Below are 24,235 nucleotides of genomic sequence, written 5' to 3' on the forward strand. Positions count from 1 at the left end.
GAGGTATGAAATAGGATTTACAAACTATAATAGAATTGTTAAGCACTGACGGAATGAAATAAGCCAATACTAAAGTCACGGTAAGTAGAATATTTGATACCAGATAATGTGCAAATATCAAGTATTAGATGTATAATCTAGGATTTACAAGCTATATTTAAAAATAGAATAGTTAAGCACTGTAACAATGAAATAAGCAGCAAATTGTATATGAAATAATTGAGATCTTTGGTATCAAAGAATGTGCAGGTATAATATACATTTTGACATTCAACTTACACATGACAACAAGTGGGAATAAATATAATTAACAGCAGAAAATCTGGCTGTAGAGAACACAGCCAATCAGAATGTCTGGAGAGGTTGGGGACTTCTGGGCTAAGAATCACCGGTTTTCCCGACCTCCAGAATGAGGCAGTGCAAATTAGCATATCTTCAGTGATTCCTCGTGCGCCTGTATAAAAGGACAAACCATCCCATATTCATCCAAGGAGTTGCCCTCAAAGCAGGGTCACGAGAAAAAAAAAAAAAAAAAAAGAGCAATTTCCACAGTGAACAGTGTGGATTGGGTGAGTGTAGTCTGACACTTTTAGCAGGCTTTTTAGGGGTCTTGATGTTACTGACTGCAGGATAAAGAAAGGGTTCCAGTTGTCAGTGATGCTGGGGTGTCAGTAGTCAGCCTAGGTTTAAGGGGTCGGCTGTGGGTCCCTCTCAGCTGTCGGCGCCTTTTCCACCTTCATGTTCAGATGCTCCTTTCAGGTAACGCGTAGCGTTAACCTGGATCGCCTCATCAGTGGCATCCTGTGTTGCCGGGTTCTTCCGGATGGCTTCTGTAGAAAATAAAGATCTGTCATTCCATTTGAATGGCATAAGGTCATACACATCTACTTAAATATAAAAAAAATATCCAACTTACTTTGAACAATGGTCTGCAGGAACATGTCTCTAAAACATGCTTTATGCCCTACACCAGTCCAGGTTGTATTGATGGAAAGGTGATTAGAGAAGATACTCTGAAGCATTCAGCCACACGGTTGTCTTTAGGTCCCTCCCACATTTGATTGCCAAAAACCGAAGCTGAAAATACAAAAAAAACATGTTACAAATTACATTTCTCTGAAGCTTCTCATAAATTTAAAATGTGACAGGCTGTGGATTCAGACTGTAGAATATGCAGTGTACGATCTTAATTTTACTTTTAGATTACCCTATACTGTTATAAACGAAATCGGCACACTTACAAATCGTTGCTGGAGCTCTTTATCCTGCCTCAAACTGTTGTCAAGCAACGCCAAATGTTCCTGGGTGTCTAGGGGAGTAACAGATCCCTGTCAGGGATAACTCTCCAACAGACACATTGGCACTGAAACGTTGCAGCATAGCATTTTGTCGTCCATGCTACGCACAACATCGCCAAACTCCCAAGACGTCGCAGCATTAGGGTTTGATCTGCACCTACAGGGATTCCCAGAATAAAAGAATAAAGTAGTCAGTCCTGGTCCTTCAACTACTAAACTATGACATTTATATCTAGGTCTACTACATGTACAGGTGGCCCCAGTGGGAATTAAACCAACAACCACAGGTGTTGTTTGCAAGTTGTACCCGATTGCCCAGTGCGAGCAAATGTCTTCAACATTGTCCCAACTTGCTTCACCTGCTCTTGAAGCGAGCCGCTGTCATCTGGGAAGTAACAATATATTGATTAGCAATACACTAAATATAATAGTAATATAACCACAATTATCATACCAGTAACTTTCCCTGTAATTTCTATCCACAGTATGTTATGCATGGCATACAAGTTCATAATGAAGAACCCTTATGATAACATCAATTTCATTTTTTTCTTTGAAGCAGAATATTTGTTTGTAAAAGGGGAGGAAAAATAAAATGAAATATTGGTATACAGATTTTGGTTGATATATCATACTGTACAGTGAAATGTGCTATTGTTATATCCCTACTCACCTGAAGGACGGATAGATCAGGCAAATCTCCAGTCAGGCCTTTGTAGAATGTGCTCCTGCATATCCACAGGTATTTTAATTCAAACATGCAACATATTGTAATAAATCTACAATATTCAGCCTTTACCTTACACCCTCGGTTGTTGCTCTACACTTATTATATTAAATACTTATTTATATAGCTTGCTCACTGTATAATCATGATAGCCTAATACTTATAACACAAGATTGCATCTTAAAGAATGACTGAGTTAAAAACTTGAATAAGAACGCATTTTACACAGAGGGGACCAGCTAGGGAAACTTACCTGCCTACAATAACTGTTTTCATTTGAGTTACATTAATCATGAATAACCTTAGCCGAGAACCCAGGAACATCGGGCTATTAAAGTAACAAGCCTATAACTGCGGTCTTATTAATTCTAGCTTCACCATACACTCAAACTGTGAGGTTTCTCTGCTTTCCTCATGGACCTGTAACACAATGCCCTGACAGTGATTTCACCGGTGTCCTGATCTTTATTAGAAACTAAGAGGAGACCAAGTTAATATAATTGATATCACAATTATCACAAAATTAACAAACAGTCTGCTTTAAAACTAAGAAAAAACAAGCTTCTATACTAACGTTACATTAAAAATGTACACGTGGCGAACTAGCTAGCCGCTATCTGCCGGCACACCACATTAGATTAAAATACTTACCCTTGTAGTTGTGCAGATAACTCGATATGTAGAGTTTAAAGCCCTTGTCCCTCTTGCTTGTCGGAGCAGGGGACCAGGCATCAACAATGCGATGAACATCGCTGACGCGTATTTTCGGAAGATTCTGGAGACGTCCAGCAAAAACAGACATTTTGGGCGACGCGCAAGTAAACCGGAAACAGATTTGGCGACAGCGGAACTTCACAGTTCAGTCTTTGTCATGTGTTTTAGCAATACATTTTTAACATTTATAATGCGTTTAGATTTTTTTTATTACCTTTACAGGGACTTTAACACTTTCTTAAACATTTGTACAGGTCAAATTGCAAAACCTGTAATAACAAAAAAAATCGAGGTTGGAAAAAATGTAGACATAAACGAAATTTCTGCGCAACTGTGAAACCAGAGGATAATTTCGCTTTTTCATGGAGTTTATCCTTCACGTCAAAACAGGGATTTTCATGTTTATGATAGATATCACCATGGTTGCAAATTAATAAAAAATAATTAAAGTATAGGCTACCCGATATTTTGGCCATGCTGCAGATGTCTTTCACTGTTCACTGATACAGGCATTGGTGAAAAGTCTAACTTCATCAATTTATTCTGCTAAATTGTTCATACCCTGTATTAAATATCTATTTTAAAACCTAATCAGAATCAGAAAGCTATTTATTGCCAAGTAAGTTTTACAGAAAGGAATTATTTTTGGTTTATTGGTGCATGTCTCAATGTGCATCAATCAAATAAATGTAAACAATTTTCACCTGTGCATAAATAATTCAATATATTTTACATATATTACTGTATAATCGCTTCAGAGTTTCAAAGTAATTTAAATGTCATTTCCTAAACCTTACCTTATCATGGAATCAAGAGTCAAGACTCTGTTATAAACCCTAATGGCTTTGGAGCAAAAAATAATAATAGCCAACATGGCTGGTCGATTTTGAGAGTCTAAGCTGTCCTTGTATTTCAAAGCGGCTTGCCGCCGGCCGGCCGCGGTCGATTGCCGCGAGGCAACCGCCAGAGAAAATGAAGCGGGCGGCCCGCCGTCTGAACGCACCTATAGCCGACAGCTTGGGGACGACGGCAAAACGAAGCCGTGCGGACATTTTTTGCTATCTGGGTGGGAGTCAGGCAAAATCGGTTTGTCATAAAAAATAAAAATCGTATTCATATTGTTGTTCAGGACAAAGTTATTATTCACATATAACTAACCATTTTCTTTCCGGTACATTTGTTCAGCCATTTATTTTAAACAAAAAGAAAAACACAATCAGTTTTTCTACTGTTGGAACACAAAATGTCAGAAGTTATAGAATCGATCAGAAGGCGTCGTCAAACTGGTGATGTCCAATCATTTGACGTTTAAATCTATCAATCGCATCTCTGTTCAGTTCAATGCAAATCACTCTTTTGATACAAAACAAAATAGCATAAATAACACTAGAACTTTTTATTTGAAATTCATCTTCCCCCAAAAGCAAAAAATAAATAAAATATTTGATAAAAATAATCATAAATATTAAAGAAAACACAATGCTGATCCTTTGTTCTCTGAAGAAAGAATGTATGTATTTGTTAATCCGATTATTATTATTATTATTATTAGCTGTTTTTTTTATATTATTATTTTAGTGCAGAACCTTCCGGTATAGATTGGACATGTTGACACTAATATGTGTTTGCATTTGTTTTGTTTGTGTACTGATTTTGTATTTCGTTGGGGGGAAATATATATATATATTTAAATCCACAATCATTAGTGCAGGTCTTTCTTCAATAACGGGCGCTTTTTAGGGGGTAGCTATATTTTCTTATCAAACATTTATACAAAGGTTTTTATTAGAGTAATTTCCGATCAAGCTATTTTATACAAGAATCTGTATTTATTTTTTTGAAAATTGAAAATCCTAAATCTATTTAGGCTAGGCTACATGAAAAGCTAGCTATGAAAGTGGCCTTAGCAAGGCAACAGAGCCTGTCATTTGATTACAACACGTTTAAAACTTCATTTCCACCACATAATGTTATCAAACACAATACCATACATAAACTGAGATGGGATAGAAATGACATTGTGCATTTCAGTTCTCCTGTAATGAACGTATATACACCGTTACACACTGATAGTGGACACAACTAGTGAGTGTGCAAATAAGGTTTATTTTCTAATGAAGTGAACATGATTGACTGGAGACATCTGCTGGTCGAACACGTGTACAAAATCAGCTATTAAAACACAATGTTTCGTGAATAATTAATGCCAATATTTTAGCCTTTTACGTTTTGTCGGTTTATATTTCATATCTATTTGTTTTTATAAATTACATACAGATGCATTTGTGTTTGAAAGAATACACTACAAAAACACCTGACTGGTTGTAGATCAGAGAGCGTTTGTTTGTTTTCATGCATGAAGCTCAACACTGGTCTTGACACTGTTTCTGCGAATGCGATTCACACTTGTTGAGTTTTGATGATAATTCCACCATAAAAGTGTACAACTTTATTATGTTAAAGGAATAGTTCAACCAAAAATGAAAATTCAGTCATTATTTACTCTCCCTCTTGTCGTTCCAGAACATACGCCTATACATTTTAAGACTTCCCATTAACAGGGAAAAAAAAAACACTTGAAATTTTCAGCTTTATATTTAGTGATGGAGAAGGTAGGGGTTATAAAGTTCTGTTTCATACCAGCACCAAAAGGGACTCCGGTGCAAATGAAATGAAAATGAAATACGATAAATAAATTAAGGCCCCAAAAGTACTCTTGGCATGCACATGAAAGCAGATGCTTCTGGTAACGTCTGCTTAATTTCATATGTCGTTGCGATCCGAAAGGATCTAAAATTCATAACCGGACACAAGTATAATGAAAATTATACCTGCTGCATTCTCAGTGTTGTGGCAACAGTTCTCTCTCTCAAGTCAACTACTGTCAACCGACTGGAGAGAATCTTGCTGAGCAGTTAAACTGTTTACACTTTATTGTTGTTGTTTACATCTCAATAATAATAACATGTTCAGATGAATGGCACAGACTGCCCAGTTGAGTACTGATGTTTACTGCCACTACAATAATGCTAGAATGCACGTCAAATATGTTCAGTGTTGCAATGCATAGGCCGAGAACTGGCGTCTGTGCTCATGTACTTGTGCAGAGTATTTCTGGCCTGAAGGGCAAATAAAAGAATTAATGCAAATAGCAGAATGTCTTTTTAAAGCAACAAAGTGTCTTTATAAATATGTAGAAGTATGTGTCAGTCATACTCCCCAAAAACAACATGACTTAATGTAATGCATTCAATGTATTCTAAAGTCTACTTCAGTGGATAAGCATTTCATTATATAAACAAATGCAGGGGGATCTATTTTGCATTTGTAGGTATTTGTCTGTTACATTTACATGAGCATTATTGTACGTTTGTATAGATACTGAAACATATTATTAACATATCAACATGTTAAAAGTAGGCTAATGTACATCTTTAGGGACATACAAAGCCTGAAGGGACAGTTCACCCAAAAATTAAAATTCTCTCATTATTTACTCACCCTCATGATATTGCAGGTGTGTTTGACTTTCTTTCTTCAGCAGAACACATTTGAAGAGAATTAGATCAGCTCAGTAGGTCTTTAAAATGCAAGTGGAAGGTGATCCGACTTTTGAAAATCCCCCCAAAAAATCTCCAAAAATCCCAGACAGTCAGCATAAACGTTATCCACACGACTCCAGCGGTTAAATTCATGTGTTCACTTCAATATTCAGATCAATATTTAAGTACTTTTCAACTATAAACCACAGTTTCTGGTCAGCATCAGTATGCCTGTGTGAAATACTTAAATATTGATCTTTTTACACCAAAAGTGATCGTAAAAATCTCTCATTCAGAAGTTACAAATGTTTTTGTGTTGTTTTCTGATCTGATTTATTCACAGTATTTAAAAAAGTCTCCGATGATCCTGTCTGTGTGAATGCAAGAGCTTCTTTTAACTCCTAAAGAAGGTTTTTGTCGCATCTCACAGCGCAAAACAATGAAGGTATGTGGAATATTGGTCACAAACACACGGCGGTGTGGTCATACAGTGATGTCACATGAAACAGGTCAATATATATATATATATATATATATATATATATATATATATATACACATATATACTGTACATAATCACACTGAATTATTAAATCTACCTATGAACTCAATCTTCTATGAACCTCAAACTATTTGTTAACATTTGTAAGTCTCCAAAGTTGTTCATACGTAAAAGGGCTAACGTGTCGTGCTGTCAGCAGACTGATATTACTGTATATGTTTCTCGTCTATGCAAATGCACAAAAATATACATGTGCTAGAAACACACTTCCATTACAAAAACCTATGAATACTTAATAGACAGCACTAATAAATGTTCCAGTTAAATAATGATGATACAGTATATTCCCGTATCGTCGTAATCTCATTTGGTGGCACGTCAGTCTATGGATGGATATACATGCAGAGCTCATTCACATTGTGTATGCCACCCAGTAGATGACATTGACCACAGCGAAGGTGAAGGGGAAGACAGCACGAGCATAGATATCGATGGTATCCGCATCGATGGGTTTACACTTGCAGCATTTCTTCTCCTCGCTGTTTTCCTTCTGAGCTCGACGGGACTGAGAGGCACGCACCTCACTCTCCTCCGGTGCTTCTGCAGGAGTCTCGGTGGAGCGCTGGGCTCGATTCTGCCTGTTTGAGATCACGAGGCCCTGGTTCATGCCAGCCACAGACAAAGAGAACAGAACCATGGACTGCTTTCCATTCTTCACCATAGACTGCAAGACAAGTCCACAGAAACACTAGAGATTAGTGAAACAATGTCAGAGGGAAATAATATTCTTTCAACATTCAATCTTTATTGTCCTCGAGAGGCAAGGTGCACACACTTAATTAGCATAATTACAATGAGCTATTTAAAATAAAAGTGATAACTGCTAGAATAAGAGTACTGGTATCTGTTGGTCTTACTACACTGAGGAAGTTTGTATCTCTGACCAGAGGGAAGCAACCAAATCTCGCTGAAGAAGGTTGGTGGAGGGCGGGGCCGGGTTGTGATTATACACACCCGGTCCCTTATCAGGCTAATTAAGCCTCCGAGAGGGACAAAGGCCAATTGCGGACGGTGGTCCTACGAGAGAGAGATCGTTTACGGACATGTCCGTCATGTGTGTGTGTTTGTCCTTTGTTTAAGTTAATCATTAAAATATTGTTTATATCGCCAGACCGGTTCTCACCTGCTCCTTTCCATTGAACTGCTTTACACATGTATATAAACATGGCACAACAGCGAAAGCCACCAGGGCAGCGCAAGTTGATGGAAGAACTGTCCACGTCTGCACGAGAAGTTCATTTACACTCGCAAAAGTAAAATTTTACACTAAAGTTATCTCTAAGTGTTCTATTTTCATCTCTGTTTTTAGAGTTTATTCAAAACGAGGCAAACGGTGCAAGTTTTAAAACAGTTATTTGAGGGGAATTTTACTCTGTGATACGGTCATGTTACAATGTGGCCCACCTATGGGGCACGTTGAAACAATTCACTTATTTCCAGGTAGATGATGAAAAAACCATAGGCTGTATTCATGAAACAAAACCACATATTTGTACAAACATGTAAAATTAATGTGAAAACAGAAAAATACTTTGAACCCCAAGTGTATTTACACGAACTTAAGAAAACCAAAAAGTGTTTTTCTGTGCCCCGCTCTCCCCCATGAAATTCAGATTTAATATTATATACACTTGAATCTTTAATATTTTGTTTTGGCTAGTAGAACTTCAGAATGGCTGGTAACTTAAAAATGTACTAGCCAAAATGGCTGATGAGTGAATAAGTTATTTTCAAACCCTGATGATCAACCGTCAAAATCTCACAATGCAGCATCCCTAGGTTCAGTTAATGTGCAGGCACCTTCGCCCGTTGACTGGCGATGTCTGTATCTAAAAGGTGATTGGCGTTTTTACCTGTGAGGTGGGTCTTCCTTTTACATCAGCCATATTGTGTGTTCCAATTTCTCCCATTTTTTCACAGTCTGTTTCCCTCATGTTTCCTAGGACTCTTATTCTGAAGTGTTTTCCCAGACTACTTTTCCCAGAATGCACTCCCCTCATCACTGCCATCTGTTCCTGATCACCTGTTTTCCACTCCCTCATTAGCTATTGTATGTATAAATACCCTCTAGTTTAGTTCCTTCTTTGTCAGTTCTTGATTGTTGTTTGACTGTCGTCGTTTTTATTAAAATCTGCACATAGATCCTATGTCTCAGCAGCCATTCGTTACACATTTATTTCAGTACGAGTGCTAAATAGTCTCTGATATTGATGGTATTCTCAAGAATGTGAATACATAATGTGAATTGTTGAAACAAAGTTGCATAACCTTTTTAATGTGCATCTATTAACCTATATAAATTCTAAAGGAATATTTAGGTAAAAGTTTTTCTGCCGTGGTTTGTTTACATATCGAGCGAGAGCATTTTGAAAACTTACTTGCATCTTGGCATTTCTATCCAGTATTTATGCAATGTCCTAAAATTTGCATGAAAATACATGGATGGAAACCTAGCAAGTAAATATGTCTGATTCTGCTGAAGTACCTCTGAACTCTTGTTTGTCTTGACTTTGGCTTTCTCCTTCTTGCTGTAGTCTGCATTATAGTGAGCAAAGGCATACTCGATCAAGGCAGCAAATACAAAGACATAGCAGATCCAGAAATACACATCCAGAGCTTTAATTGCAGAGGCACGCGGCAACGACGAACGAGCGCTGACCATTAGCGTTGTCATGGTGAGCACCGTGGTGATACCTAAAGAGCATACAAAACACAATTATTCATTTTATTTACTGCGCTTTTATAGATCTGCAGAATATTTGAGAAACGACATGAGTTTATGCTGTTTATTATGTGAGCACTGACAAACTGACCTAAAGACACTCTTGCAGGCACAGCTGATTGGCTGATCCAGAAAGAGACCCATGACATGGCAACCAATAAGATGGAGGGCATGTAGGACTGGATGATGTAAACTCCTCGGTTACGCCTCAGCTGGAAACGTAAGCTGAGTCGTGGAAATCGCCCCGCTGTTTGAAGAATACCAACAATAATATTTCATTTGAAAAGATGAAAGCTGATGTCAGTTGTTAGCAGAAGCGTTTTATTTTGACAATACATTAAATACTTTATATGGAGTTTCTTATCAAGCAGTGACTGTTGTCTGATGCACATCATTTTCAAATGAAGGTCCATATTCCAGTTAAGGCCTTATTCTGAAAAATAGATTTGGCCTATATGCCACACAGCTATTGTTGGCATTTCCCTGTATACAGTACATGCAATTGCATATTCATGCAACTAACCATGCTCGTTATTTTCCAGCTGCTCTCTTCTGGTACTGGAGATGCTCTAGCCATTTATTATGCTTTCATTTGAGTTATTTTGGACAGTGATTTAGTCAACTCATTAAAGTTATTCTCACAAAACATTCCCAGTCATATTTCATTTCAAATCCAAGGACCACTATGATTTTTTTGGATTGGGACATTATTTTTTAGGACACTTAAGCACATTCTACTCATTACTGTAACACATCTGGACATTTTACTTGTTCTATTTCCATTGCTTTCAATGAGAAATCTTATTACCGTAAAACAAGATTTGTTTTGTGTTAAATCAGCAAAAATTAAAGGCAGTACCAAAGGAGTACAAGTATGATGTATAAATACTTACATTTAAATAATATATACATGAGTTGAAGTCAGAAGTTTACATACACCTTAGCCAAATACATTTAAACTCACAATTCCTGACATTTAATTGTAGAAATCATTCCCTGTCTTAGGTCAGTTAGGATCACTACTTTATTTTAAGAATGTGAAATGTCAGAATAATAGTAGAGAATGATTTATTTCAGCTTTTATTTCTTTCATCACATTCCCAGTGGGTCAGAAGTTTACATACACTTTGTTAGTATTTGGTAGCATTGCCTTTAAATTGTTTAACTTGGGTCAAATGTTTTGGGTATCCTTCCACAAGCTTCTCACAATAAGTTGCTGGAATTTTGGCCCATTCCTCCAGACAGAACTGATGTAACTGACACACACTTTTTCAGTTCTGCCCACAAACTTTCTATCGGATTGAGATCAGGGGTTTGTGATGGTCTCTTCAATACCTTGACTTTTTTGTTCTTAAGCCATTTTTCCACAACATTGGAGGTATGCTTGAGGTCATTGTCCATTTGGAAGACCCATTTGTGATCGAGCTTTAACTTCCTGGATGATGTCTTGATGTTGCTTCAATATATCCACATCATTTTCCTTCCTCATGATGTCATGTATTTTGTGACGTGCACCAGTCCCTCCTGCAGCAAAGCACCCCACAACATGATGCTGTCACCCCCATGCTTCACTGTTGGGATGATATTCTTCAAGCCTCACCCTTTTTCCTCCAAACATAACATGACATGTCATTATGGCCAAACAGTTATATTTTTGTTTCATCAGACCAGAGGACATTTCTCCAAAAAGTAATATCTTCTCATGTGCACTTGCTAACTGTAGTCTGGCTTTTTATGGTGGTTTTGGAGCAGTGGCTTCTTCCTTACTGAGCAGCCTTTCAGGTTATGTCGATATAGGACTTGTTTTACTGTGGATATAGATACTTGTCTACCTGTTTCTCCTGCATCTACACAAGGTCCTGTGCTGTTGTTCTGGGATTGATTTGCACTTTTCGCGCCAAACTACATTAATCTCTAGTAGACAGAATGTGTCTCCTTCCTGAGCGGTATGATGGCTGTGTGGTCTCATGGTGTTTATACTTGCGTACTATTGTTTGTACAGATGAAAGTGGTACCTTCAGGCATTTGGAAATTGCTCCCAAGGATTAACCGGACTTGTGAAGTTCCACAATTTGTTTTTTGAGGTCTTGATTGATTTGTTTTGATTTTCCCATGATGTCAAGTAAAGAGGCACTGAGTTTGAAGGTAGGCCTTAAAATACATCCACAGAAACAACTCCAATTCAGTACATCACCTATCAGAAGCTAATTGTCTAAAGGCTTGACATAATTTTCTGGAATTTTCAAAGCTGCTTAAAGGCACAGTTTATTTAGTGTATGTAAACTTCTGACTCACTGGAATTGTGATCTAGTCAATTAAAAGTGAAACAATCTGTCTGTAAACAATTGTTGGAAAATGATTCGTGTCATGCACAAAGTAGATGTCCTAAACGACTTGCCAAAACTATAGTTTGCCGTGGAGTGGTTCAAAAAATAAGTTTTAATGACTTCAACCTAAGTTTGTGTAGGCATATGACTTCAACTTCTGACTTCAACTGTATATACATTTAGGTCATGAGACATGATTCCAAAATGTGTTTTATATAACCCAGAATTAGTTTTTGGCATGCAGAGACAAAAAATTATATTTAGTTTTGATGGATATTCTGAATAGGGATGTGCACGGTTAACCACAAGGTTTCATGAACAGTTATTCGGTTATTGGAGTCGGGACGAGGGAATAAAGAATGTTTATTGCATTGGAATTTCCTCAAACACTACTCAACACTTTTAAATGGTTTAAAATAAATGGCAAAGAACTTGTCTAATTATTGTATGTCAAAATGCACATTAGATCTAAAGGAAAAAACACCGTCTTACCATCTTGCACGTGACGCTGAAAGAGAAAACAGTGAGATTCAGCGCAACAGTCAAAGACGCCCGTCAAGCATGCGTTAACGTTGTTGAAAAACAGCGCAGATGCACAGAAAAGCATGTTTGAAAAGCCGCTAACTCGCCCTATACTTGAAAAGAAAACCCAAAACCGACAGTTTGTCAGAACTCGTCAAGTTCAGGTCGGGTTGATGACCTCTATTGCACGTGTAGAATAACCAAATATTGATTGTGTTATTCGGATAGTGGCGCGTTGAGCGGATATATCTACTATCTGTGCATATCCCTAATTCTGAATAATATGACTATATTTTTGAGCATGAAAAAGCAGTCACAGTCAACATTTGATGCACATAATTATTTGATTAAGACATTATTCTGGTTAAACCTATATTCTGAAAAAGAGGTTATTGGAATATTCCTGTATACAAGTAAACAGCATGTTCCCAATAAACTATGACCTGAGTGTTCTTTTCCTGCTTTTGTCTTGTGGAAATACTAGCCATTTATGTCATTGCATATTTTATTTAATTCTGCACAGTTTTTTAATTAAATAACAACAGCATACAACAATGCAATGAATGACAAAATGTATGTCATGTGTTACTTTTGCCCATCTGCCCAGATATACAGCGCATCTGGAAAGTATTCACAGCGCTTCACTTTTTCCACATTTTGGAAACATAACAACATTAAATGACAATACATTTGAAGTATGTGGCAGTGTCAGATATATCTTTGATGGATGGTCACTCTGACAGAGCTCAAGCGTTTCTCTGTGGAGAGAGGAGAACCTTCCAGAAGAACAACCATCTCTGCAGTGCTCCACCAGTCAGACCTGTATGGTAGAGTGGCCAGACAGAAGCCGCCCCTCAGTAAAAGGCACATGACAGCCCGCCTGGAGTTTGACAAAAAGCACCTGAAGGACTCTCAGACCATGAGAAACAAAATTCTCTGGTCTGATGAAACAAACATTGAACTCTTTGGCCTGAATGGCAAGCGTCATGTGTGGAGGAAACCAGGCACCGCTCATCACCTGGCCAATACCATCCCTACAGTGAAGCATCGTGGTGGCAGCATCATGCTGTGGGGATGTTTTTCAGCGGCAGGAACTGGGAGACTAGTCAGGATCGAGGGAAAGATGAATGCTACAAATGTACAGAGACATCCTTGATGAAAACCTGCTCCAGAGCGCTCTGGACCTCAGACTGGGGTGAAGATTCATCTTCCAACAGGACAACGACCCTAAGCACACAGCCAAGATAACAAAGGAGTGGCTACGGGACAACTCTGTGAATGTCCTTGAGTGGCCCAGCCAGAGTCCAGACTTGAACGCGATTGAACATCTCTGGAGAGATCTGAAAATGGCTGTACACCAACACTCCCCATCCAACCTGATGGAGCTTAAGATGTCCTGCAAAGAAGAATGGGAGAAACTGCCCAAAAATAGGTGTGCCAAGCTTGAAGCATCATACACAAAAAAACTTGAGGCTGTAATCGGTGCCAAAGGTGCTTCAACAAAGTATGAATACTTGTGTACATGTGATTTGTTAGTAAATTTGCAAAGATTTCAAACAAACTTCTTTCACGTTGTCATTATGGGGTATTGTTTGTAGAATTTTGAGGAAAATTAATTTAATCCATTGTGGAATAAGGCTGTAACAACAAAATGTGCAAAAAGTGAAGCGCTGTGAATACTTTCCGGATGCACTGTATGTTCATTTGTTGCACCCAGAATCACTTTTGTATGGACATTCACAGATATATATATAAATATTGATCCATTGGATATTTTCTGAAACTGTCAAACAATCACATGATGCAAAATTCTGAATAACACATGCATATGCCAGCTGTCTCAGATTTCTAAAAAGAGTATTTTAGCTTAATCCAATCGTCAATTGGGTTAACATGTTTACATGACGTGTACATACAACAATTTCTAAAGCGAATCAGAATAGTCTTTCTCACCAGATTTAAAGTTCATCATCTCTGTGACGAAGCGGTAATCTGTGATGGTGAACTGCGACAGCTCCAGTTTGTCCAGGCCGTGGATAATTTTCTGACTGTCTGACCAGTGATATACAATGTCCTCTGAAGAGTAGCCGTCTGCAAAGTCAACATTCAGAGAACCAGTTCAGTATGTTCTCAGCTGTAACAGACATTTCGGTCTGTCCGATCAAATGTGCAAAGTCACATCATGTTATGAGCATACAGACACTCTTTGGATTCAAATGAGGCAATTTAAGTGATTGAGTGACTTTCTGATTGACATATAGCTTTAGGAGAAGAAAGTAACAATAATTACATGTTACAATTATAAATGAGTCCGAAATAACATTTGTTATTTGTACTCTTTTGTTAGTTCTTTCTTTGTTATTTGTAATCATATGCCACTTTCCTTTCCCTTCACAACCTTTTGTTTTGTTTAGGAATATTTGTTACTAATATTAATACTTCATGCTTGATAAAAAAATCTAATAAAATAATCATATTTGATGTGTTTTTAGCATATTTGTTTATCACTAAAATTGCAACACAATAGCTTTTATTGCCTTTGTTTATTGTCTTAATTCACATGCACTTCATATTTAATTTCTTATTCTGTTTTATTCTATCTTGTTCTAAGCCACAATGTAAAATAGGGTTTTCTGTCACATTCAGAGGCAGGACCCAAATGCAGAATGACAAAACTGGATTTCTTTATACAAAAAAAAAAAAAACAAATCCAAACAAAAACTACCCCGCAGGGAAAAAACACAGTCCAGACTTGGAGCCCACTGAAGCTGGGCTGGGGCAGACGAGTTGGGTACAGGACCAACTAGGAACAGGGACACAAACAACATGAAACAAGCACAAGATGAACTGGCACTGGACAGCACACACGAGGAGACTAAATAGGGAAGGAAATCAAACAGGTTAATGAGCAGGGCAGGTGTAACAAATAAACTAATAATGGGCAAACAAGGAGGTGGGGTATGACACATATACTGGTTAAAAAAAACAACTCAAAGATATGCATAGCATTTTTAATTTGCAATAGATTTGTTAATATTGAAGATAATAGATGCACACAATATTGTCCTTTTTAAATAATTTTGTACGTAGTATTTACAGCTTTTTTATTGTCTGTGACTGCTGGGATGCATGTGTTCTAAAAGAAGTGTTCTGATCTGATATTTTGACATTTTTTACAATCATTGTATTCTTCTATTTAATACTTTCATTGCTTTATCAAAGGGAGTGTAAACAGCAATGCCATATAAAGGTTTCCCCTTTACTCACAGCTCTCCAGGTCCAGCATGCATTCCTGTTCATCCATGGGATACTTGGTAAGGTCCATGTCACAGGCCACTGTAGATGTAATTCTGAAAGTGACACACAAACACAATAAACATGGAGCAGGTCAGAGCGTTTAAGATACAGAATGGTCTCTAGCATATAAAGTAAGCAATATAGATTTTAAAATGATGCTATCACCTGTAGCCCGTTTTCAAATATACCACAACATTTTCAACAATCACAAAGGTGCTTGAGAGATTTTATATATAATGCAATGAAATTCATTTTTAAGAGTGACTTAATGTCCAAATACTTTTTGGAGCCACTGTATGTGTTTTATTTAGCTGATGCAAGATTACATTAATTTGTTGTCTATTACACAAATTTAAAATTTAAATCAATAATAAAAAAAAACAATGACAACACTTTTTAAAATTGATTTTAACTTTCTTTATTTACTCCTCAATCTGTCAACATACCAGCTTTACTGAAATACACACATGCACACACACGCACCTGCTGCTGTACAGAATGACTCCATCAGGCTGCAGCCGTATGAGCTTGTTCTCCACTGTGACATCGTGAAACCAGGCGTATTTGGCATTCACGATGAATGTGTCTGGTACCCAGAGTTTATCTACAAAGCGGCTGTCCAGACCCAGAGTTTTGTTTGTGTGGTTGTAGGAAAGACGGTCGTCTCTCCAGCTCTGCCGCAGAAATACTGTCATGGTGTACTCCTATCGACACGAACACACACATACAAGCACAGATCATGAGGTAGTGAGTTTATAAAAGCTTAACATCTCCTTTCTTAAAGAAAACAACATAAATGATAGAAAATATAAATATATATATGTATGTATGTATGTATACATATTTTAAAGTAAAATAATTTTGAACATTAAAACAACATTAAATGACAATACATCTGAAGTATGTGGCAGTGTGAGATATATCTGTGATGGAACTCAAATCCAAACTCAATAAAACGTTTCAAAGATCCATACATTACCATGTTGGCCTCTGAGATATGATCAATGCTGGCTACTTCAATAGCCATGGCGACATTCACAGGTGGTCCTGTAAAAAGACGTGTGAGGAAAGGAAAATAAATAACCCTACTCAGTCTACCCAGGGACTCTCTATTTACAAAATTCTTAAAAATGTTCCTATATTAATGTACATAATTCAATGTATTTTATCACTGTATCACTATACTTTGTGGTATATTACCCTGCTATTAATACAAATAATCCAGCAAACTAATCAAAATTGTTGCAATGAGGTTTTATGTTGTGAAACTGAGTGCTGAGGGAGTCACATTAAATTTGGAGTCTTTCTTCTTAACTATCAGAATCTACAGTCTCTATTTTGCTTTCTAGATCTATAATTTACATGACAGTGGATGTTTTTCATTTTTTGGAAGCAAAAGGGAACACAACAAATATTATAATGTCTCACATTTACCTCTACATGAAAGCAATACATAAACTTGTTGCTGTAGAGTTCTCTACTTCTCAGGAGAACATTCTCATTATTTCATAGTCAGCCCATTTATACTTAAACAAACAGTATTTTTAAGATGTATTTTATTAGTTTAATGTTATTATTGTTATTCTCACTTTAGGAAAATATAAAAATGGTCATAGAATGAGGCAAGAAGTCATTGGTGACACATTTTCACGTCATATTAGTTGATGTTTTTCATGTAGTCTTGAGCATCCTCATATTTAAATGCTCCTTAAACACCTCTCACAGCAGAGTGGCCAGTGTAGGAATTTTTAGAATTTTGTCGTTGTTCAGCTGTTTCTAATTTCTTTTTGGCACTACGCAAAGAATGAAGAAGCACTTCACCATGTGCTGGGGCCTTTCAAGCTTCAAAAAGAATGCAGAAGCTCCATAAATGTATCATAAAAGAGATCCATATAACTGCGAGGAACAGAATAAATAAAAACTGTGTTATCTTCTGAAAATGATGTGGATCACTTTTATGAGAACGTTATGCTACTTTTTTGTCATTTTGATGCTTGACACCCCCAGTACTCATTCACTTTCATTATTTGGAAGGAAAAAAGTGGCCAGGATACTTTTACAAAATTCCCCTTTTGTGCTCCATGGTAGAAAGAAAGTCATGGGGGTTTGGATTGAGAGTGAGTGAACTATTCCTTTAAAGAATGTACTGTAGAAATAAAATTGCATTGGAGTCTGGCTCAGTCCATTTATTGTATAGTAGTTCAGTCATGCAAAAGCAAGTCCTCTTTGGTTAAACTGATCTAAACTGTGAGATGTTGTATGATATGATTATGCATGACAGGTATTCTGAGCATTACTGTTTGAGCATAACTTTAACACATCTTATGCAATGCATTCTCTACAGATTCCTGATCATTCTAGTTATGTGGTTTGGCTTGCTCACATATAATGTCCTTGTTTCTTTGAAAACTAACTAAATCTATGTGGACTCATTTTATTGTACTAAAAATAGACTGTAGAAACTGGGGCACAGGTTTGGCAGGAACTCTAAATGTGAGATCTGAGCTAAAGAGAAAAGAGAGGGTTTCAGCAGCAACCATTGTCAGATTAACACTTTTTCATTGATTACCAACATGCAAAATACAAAATAAAGCACAACATAAATGAAAAGAATCAACAGTTGTAACCCCCATTAATTCCCAATCCCCAATCCCTCAACAAACATCATCATGGTCAAACCTGAGTTACACACATACAACATTGTGACAGGGCGGAGGGTGGGGCCGGGATGCTACACACCCGGCCCCTAATCAAGCCTCAGAGAGGCATAAAGGTAGACTGGAGACTGCAGTGGGACAGAGAGAGAGATTTATGGGCAGCTGTCCGACACCTTTGTGTGTTTGTCTTTTTGGTTAAGTTAACATTATTTATATTCTCAAGCCTCCTCCTTTCCCATTAATCCCGTTAAAAATATATATTTTTATATAAAATTTTTTGTAAAATTAATGACATGGTGTCCCGATGAATTAATCGCAATTAACCACATTTAAACGCATATACAAATATTTGCTGAGAAAGCCCCACATATAACAATAATTCAATATATAATGATTCAATAATTATACATAGTAATCTTTAAATATTTATATTTTAAATACTTTAAATATTCAGATAATTCAAATGCATTACATTCTTGTGGCAGAAGAGTTAATCATTGATAAGACAATACAAAAAGCGGCTTTAGAATACAATGTATTGTTTACTACCATAACAAACATGGCAAACGCATGTGAATATGTCAATCAGCTGGAGATTTTTTATGAGGGCTTGTTTAAGGACCCGTAAAGGAACACCTGCATCAGACATGCTTGTGTAGCATCTCGGGTGCGTTGCATCATAAACATAAACATTTTAGGTCACTGTGTCAAGTTATATATAATTTAATATTTAGAACACATCTTGAGATCCCTTAGTTTGAATTTGCGCTCCATCAAGTGTTTTGCGGTTGTGAGCGGTGCTATTGCCGTACCAGGCGGTGATGCAGCCAGTCAGGATGCTCTCTACAGTGCTGGTGTAGAACCGTGTGAGGATGTGGTGGTTAATTCCAAACTTTCTCAGCCATCTCAGGAAGAAGAGGCGCTGGTGAGCCTTCTTCACAACGGCCTCAGTGTGGATGGACCATGTGAGTTCCTCAGTGATGTGGACACCGAGGAACTTGAAACTGCTGACTCTCTACACCGGTGCTCCATTAATGGTGATGGGGCTTCTCTGTCTTTCCTCCTGAAGTCCACTACAAGCTCCTTGGTCTTACTGACATTGAGGGAGAGGTTGTGCTCCTGACACCAGTGTGTCAGAGAGTGCACCTCCTCTCTGTAGGCTGTTTCATCATTGTCAGTGATCAGACCTACCACCGTCGTATCGTCAGCAAACTTAATGATGGCACTGGAGCTATGTGTTGCCACACAGTCATGTGTGCATAGGGAATACAGGAGTGGGCTGAGAACACAGCCCAGCGGGGCTCCAGTGTTGAGCGTCAGTGATGACGAGGTGTTGCTGCACATTCTAACCACCTGACGACAGGAAATCCAGGATCCAGCTGCACAGCGAGCTGTTTAAGCCCAGAGCCCGGAGTTTCTCATCAAGCTTGGAGGGCACTATGGTTTTGAATGCTGAGCTGTAGTCTACAAACTGCATTCTCATATATGTGTTCCTTTTTTCCAGGTGGGAAAGAGCAGTGTGTATTGTAGATGCAATGGCATCATCAGTGGAGCGGTTGTTGCTGTAGGCAAACTGCAATGGGTCCAGTGAGTTGGGCAGCACAGAGCAGATGTGATCTCTGATTAACCTCTCAAAGCATTTGCTGATGATGGGGGTCAAGAGCAACAGGGCAACTTGATTTGACTTGACATGATGCGGCCCGGAATGCCGTCTGGACCTGCGGCTTTACGGATGTTCACCCGTCGGAAGGAACGGGTTACATCCGAAACAGAGACGGAGAGTGAACCATCTTCTGTAGCGTCGGCCGCGAATACTCTCTCCGCGAGGGCAGTGTTATTGTCCTCAAAACGAGCATAAAATGTATTAAGCTCATCCGGGAGAGAGGCAGCGGTGTTCATGGTGGAGTTTTTATTCCGTTTATAGTCCGTGATGATGTTAATTCCCTGCCACATACTTCTAGAGTCTGTGGTGTTGAACTGTCCTTCAATTTTGTGCCTGTACTGGCGTTTGGCTGCACTGATAGTGTTACGGAGGGCATAACTGGCTTGTTTACGCTCCTCCGCGTTCCCGGAATTAAAAGCGGAGGTCCGCACACTAAGTGCCGCGCGAACATCGCCGTTAACCCATGGTTTCTGGTTGGGGTAGATCCGTATTGTTTTGGTTGGCACAACGTCCTCTATGCACTTCCTGATGAAACACGTTACGCTATCAGTGTAAACCTCGATGTCGTCATCAGAGGCGGACCGGAACATCTCCCAGCCCGCGTGATCAAAACAGTCTTGTAGGGCAGAGTCTGATTGGTCCGACCAGCACTGGATGGTTCTGAGGGTGGGTGCTTCCCGTTTCAGTTTTTGCCTGTAAGCGGGCAGAAGCAGAACGGAAGAGTGGTCCGATTTGCCAAATGGTTGGCGGGGGAGGGATTTGTAGCCATCCCGGAAAGGAGAATAGCAGTGGTCCAAGACCCGGCCTCCTCGTGTGTTGAAGCTGATATGTTGGTGGTATTTTGGTGCTATTGTTTTAAAATTGGCTTTGTTGAAGTCCCCGGCAACAATGAACGCAGCCTCAGGGTGCGCGGTTTCCTACTCACTTATACTTCCATAAAGTTCCCTGAGTGCCCGGTCTGTGTCGGCTTGTGGGGGGATGTACACAACTGTGATAATTCTGTGAATTCCCTCGGTAGCCAGAATGGTCGACACAGAAGCATGAGATATTCCAGATCAGGAGAGAAGAAAGACCTGATAAAATGTACGTTCCTCTGATCACACCATGATTTGTTGATCATAAAACATACACCACCACCTCTGCTTTTACCTGAGAGGTCTTTCGCTCTGTCCGCTCGGTGCATGGAGAACCCTGTGGGTTCGATGGCCGAGTCTGAAATCTCCGCAGCCAGCCATGTTTCTGTAAGGCATATAACGCAGCAGTCCCTCGTCTCTCATTGGAAAGAGATCCGCGCTCTCAGCTCGCAGAGTTTGTTGTCCAGAGACTGAACATTTGCCAGTAGTATACTGGGTAGCGGGGGTCGATTTGCACGACGTTTTACTCTGATGAGAACGCCAGCTCTTTTTCCCCTTTTCCTTCTGCGTTTCCGCGGCCGGGCAGCCCAGACAAAGGGTTCCGCTGGTATGTTTGTAAACAGCGGGTTGGCGTTGAGGAATCTGAAGTCCGGTTTTCGGTGTGTAATTGCCGAACCAATGTCCAAAAGCGTTTGTCTGTTGTACACAGTAAGGCAGACAACATCTAAGACAAAAAAACACAAAACTGTAAACAAAACAAACAATAAACTGCAGTTTTGACGGAGCCCACGACGCAGCAGCCATACTCTGCGCTATCTTTGAGAACAAAGGGTGGTGCGAACTGCCAGAAACATCATCGGAGGTGAGCTTCCCTCCCTCCAGGACATCTATAACAGGCGGTGTGTGAAAAAAACTCGGAGGATCATCAGCCACCCGAGTCTTGGGCTGCTCTCACTGCTACCATCAGGCAGGCGGTATCGCAGTATCAGGACCCGCACCAGCCGACTACATGATAGCTTCTTCCCCCAAGCAATCAGACTTTTGAACACTTGATCTCTCACGATCAACAATCAGCACTGCACTTTATTAATTATCATCTTGTATCACACACTGGACTGTCAAATATATTCTCCCCAATTATATATATATATATATATATATATATATATATATATATATATATTTGATATACCCTTGCCCTTATTTATTTTTTTATTGTATGTGTATTCTATATTGTATGTATTGTTTACTGTACATTGTATATTGTGTTGTGTAATTATGTGTACATTTGTTATGTAAATTGTGTTGTGTAAATATGTTGTTTATTGTAATTGGTACCGTTATGTTATTCGGAACTGCACACAAGAATTTCACCTACTGTTGCACTTCTGTACACATTAGTGTGACAATGAAGTGATTTGATTTGATTTTGATTTGATTTGAACGCAAGAATAAAATGCATGTTTGTGTTGTTCTGTCTACTGAAGTGTTGTTTTGTTCACTGTATAAACTGTGCATTGCCAACCAGCTGAAGTTTCACTTACTGCCCTCTGGAGTAAACAGGTGGTACTACAAGCTTGCATTTCTCAGGCATCTTCCTTATTACGGTCCAGGGGAATTGCAATTAATTGCGTGAATTTTTAACGTGTTAAATCGACAGCCCTAATATATATATATATATATATATATTCAATATAAAAATCACCAAATTGAGAGAGAAAAGGAGAAAAGAAAAATTCAGATACAATTAAGAAAAATAAATAATTCCTCATGGTGGTGCGGTTACTCCCCTCAATCCGGGTGTTGGAGGACAGGTCTTAGTTACCTCTGCTTTTGAGACAGTCAATCCGCACATCTTATCATGTGTTCGTTGTGCATTAAAATGCGGAGACATGGCATGTGGAGGCTCATGCTACTATCCGCGATCCACGCACAACTTACAACACACCCCATTGAGAGCGAGAACCACTAATAACAACCACGAGGAGGTTACACCATGTGACTCTACCCTCCTTAGCAACCAGGACAATTTGGTTGTTTAGACCTGGCTGGAGTCACTCAGCACACCCTGGATTTGAACTCGAGACTCCAGGGCTGGTAGTCAGTTTCAATACTCGCTGAGCTACCCAGACCCCCCAAAAATTTTTAATAATTATGTCTCTCTCCACATGGTCCTCACTGAAAGCCTTCCAAAGACAAGTATTTGTCCCATTTCTTACCATATGCATCTAATCTGCCAAGCTGCTTATATGACATCTTTTCAAATGCTGCCAACCTGCCCATTTCGGTGAACCATTCTTGAAATAAGGAAGTGAACACTAGTTTGGAACCAGCACTTTGTGTATTTGTCACGTATTTAATAACTGCCCCATCATCCTATATACTGTACATAGTCTAGGTCAGAATGAAATTTGAGTATCCAGAACCTCACAGATAAAATTCTGTACTTATACTCGGAATTCTTGAATTTACCACAGAACCACAGAGCATGGGCCATGTCTCCATCCTCCAACTGACATCGCCAGCAGGGTGTCCAATAGAATCAATGCAATACAATAAACTGAATAAGGTGTATCCTTGCATCCCTAGACATGGTTTTAACTTGGTTAAAAATTGTTTTTTTATTCTTTCCCACACCCCATCCTCCAATACCAAGTTCAAATCGGTTTCCCATAACCTCTTAAGAGCTGTTATGTCTCCAGCAATAGAGAGAGAGAGAGAGAGAGAGAGAGAGAGAGAGAAGAGAAAAGAAAAAGAAACAATGGTTCCCGATCATGCTTTAGACTGGTCTTCAGCCAGCTTTGCAGAAGTCCTCCATGACGCCGGGCGATGGCACTGGACCGACAGTGGTGGACAGCAGAGAGCTCCTCTGCCTCTCGGCAGATGTCAGCAGCTCCTCCTTCCTCCTGGCAGCTCCTCTGCCCCTGGCGGTCGGCAGCGGCTCCTCCGCTACCTGGTAGATGGCAGCGTCTCCTTCGTCTCCTGGTGGATGTCAGCGGGCTCCTCCGCCTTGTGGTGAACCGCTCCACTACCACCGAACCATACCTCCTCAGCATCGCGACCCTCCATCAGCGGCTAGGGCTCTCCTACAGCGCATTCGTCCTCCCTTACAAGTTTCAGAACCAGTGTAACTAATAACATCTCTTTCTCAAGGGAAAGGAGGTGGCGGGAACTGGATGAACAATCACAAGACTTTTAATAAAACACTGACGAAGACTTTCAACATAAACAATGACGCGTACACACACACACAGCTTTGTGCGTCTTTCTCTCTCGAACTTGTGTCTCTGGCTCCTCTTTATCCATCTCCCGGCCGATTGGGATTATTCAGCGCGTGGTGTCCATCCTTA

At 39.1% G+C, this 24,235-nt stretch overlaps 1 protein-coding gene across 2 annotated transcripts in view; it reads right to left on the reverse strand.

The window, feature by feature from the left end:
- Nucleotides 1-4,299: 4,299 nt before the first annotated feature.
- The window catches only part of LOC127630674 (gamma-aminobutyric acid receptor subunit delta-like), a 33,551-nt gene continuing 13,615 nt past the window's right edge, over nt 4,300-24,235 (reverse strand). Inside the window, exons 3-10 of one of the 2 annotated variants that reach the window (XM_052108319.1) lie at nt 16,691-16,758; nt 16,195-16,415; nt 15,682-15,764; nt 15,140-15,217; nt 14,368-14,505; nt 9,657-9,812; nt 9,329-9,537; nt 4,300-7,507 (exon numbers count right to left, since the gene is read on the reverse strand). In XM_052108319.1, coding sequence (XP_051964279.1) covers nt 7,196-7,507; nt 9,329-9,537; nt 9,657-9,812; nt 14,368-14,505; nt 15,140-15,217; nt 15,682-15,764; nt 16,195-16,415; nt 16,691-16,758 — 1,265 coding nt within the window. In that variant the 3' untranslated portion in view covers nt 4,300-7,195. The remainder of the gene's footprint in view (nt 7,508-9,328; nt 9,538-9,656; nt 9,813-14,367; nt 14,506-15,139; nt 15,218-15,681; nt 15,765-16,194; nt 16,416-16,690; nt 16,759-24,235) is intronic. The other variant, XM_052108320.1, reaches the window with a different exon arrangement.

The sequence above is a fragment of the Xyrauchen texanus genome, chromosome 37, assembly GCF_025860055.1.
Source record: "Xyrauchen texanus isolate HMW12.3.18 chromosome 37, RBS_HiC_50CHRs, whole genome shotgun sequence".
NCBI classification, from domain to species: Eukaryota; Metazoa; Chordata; class Actinopteri; order Cypriniformes; family Catostomidae; genus Xyrauchen; species Xyrauchen texanus.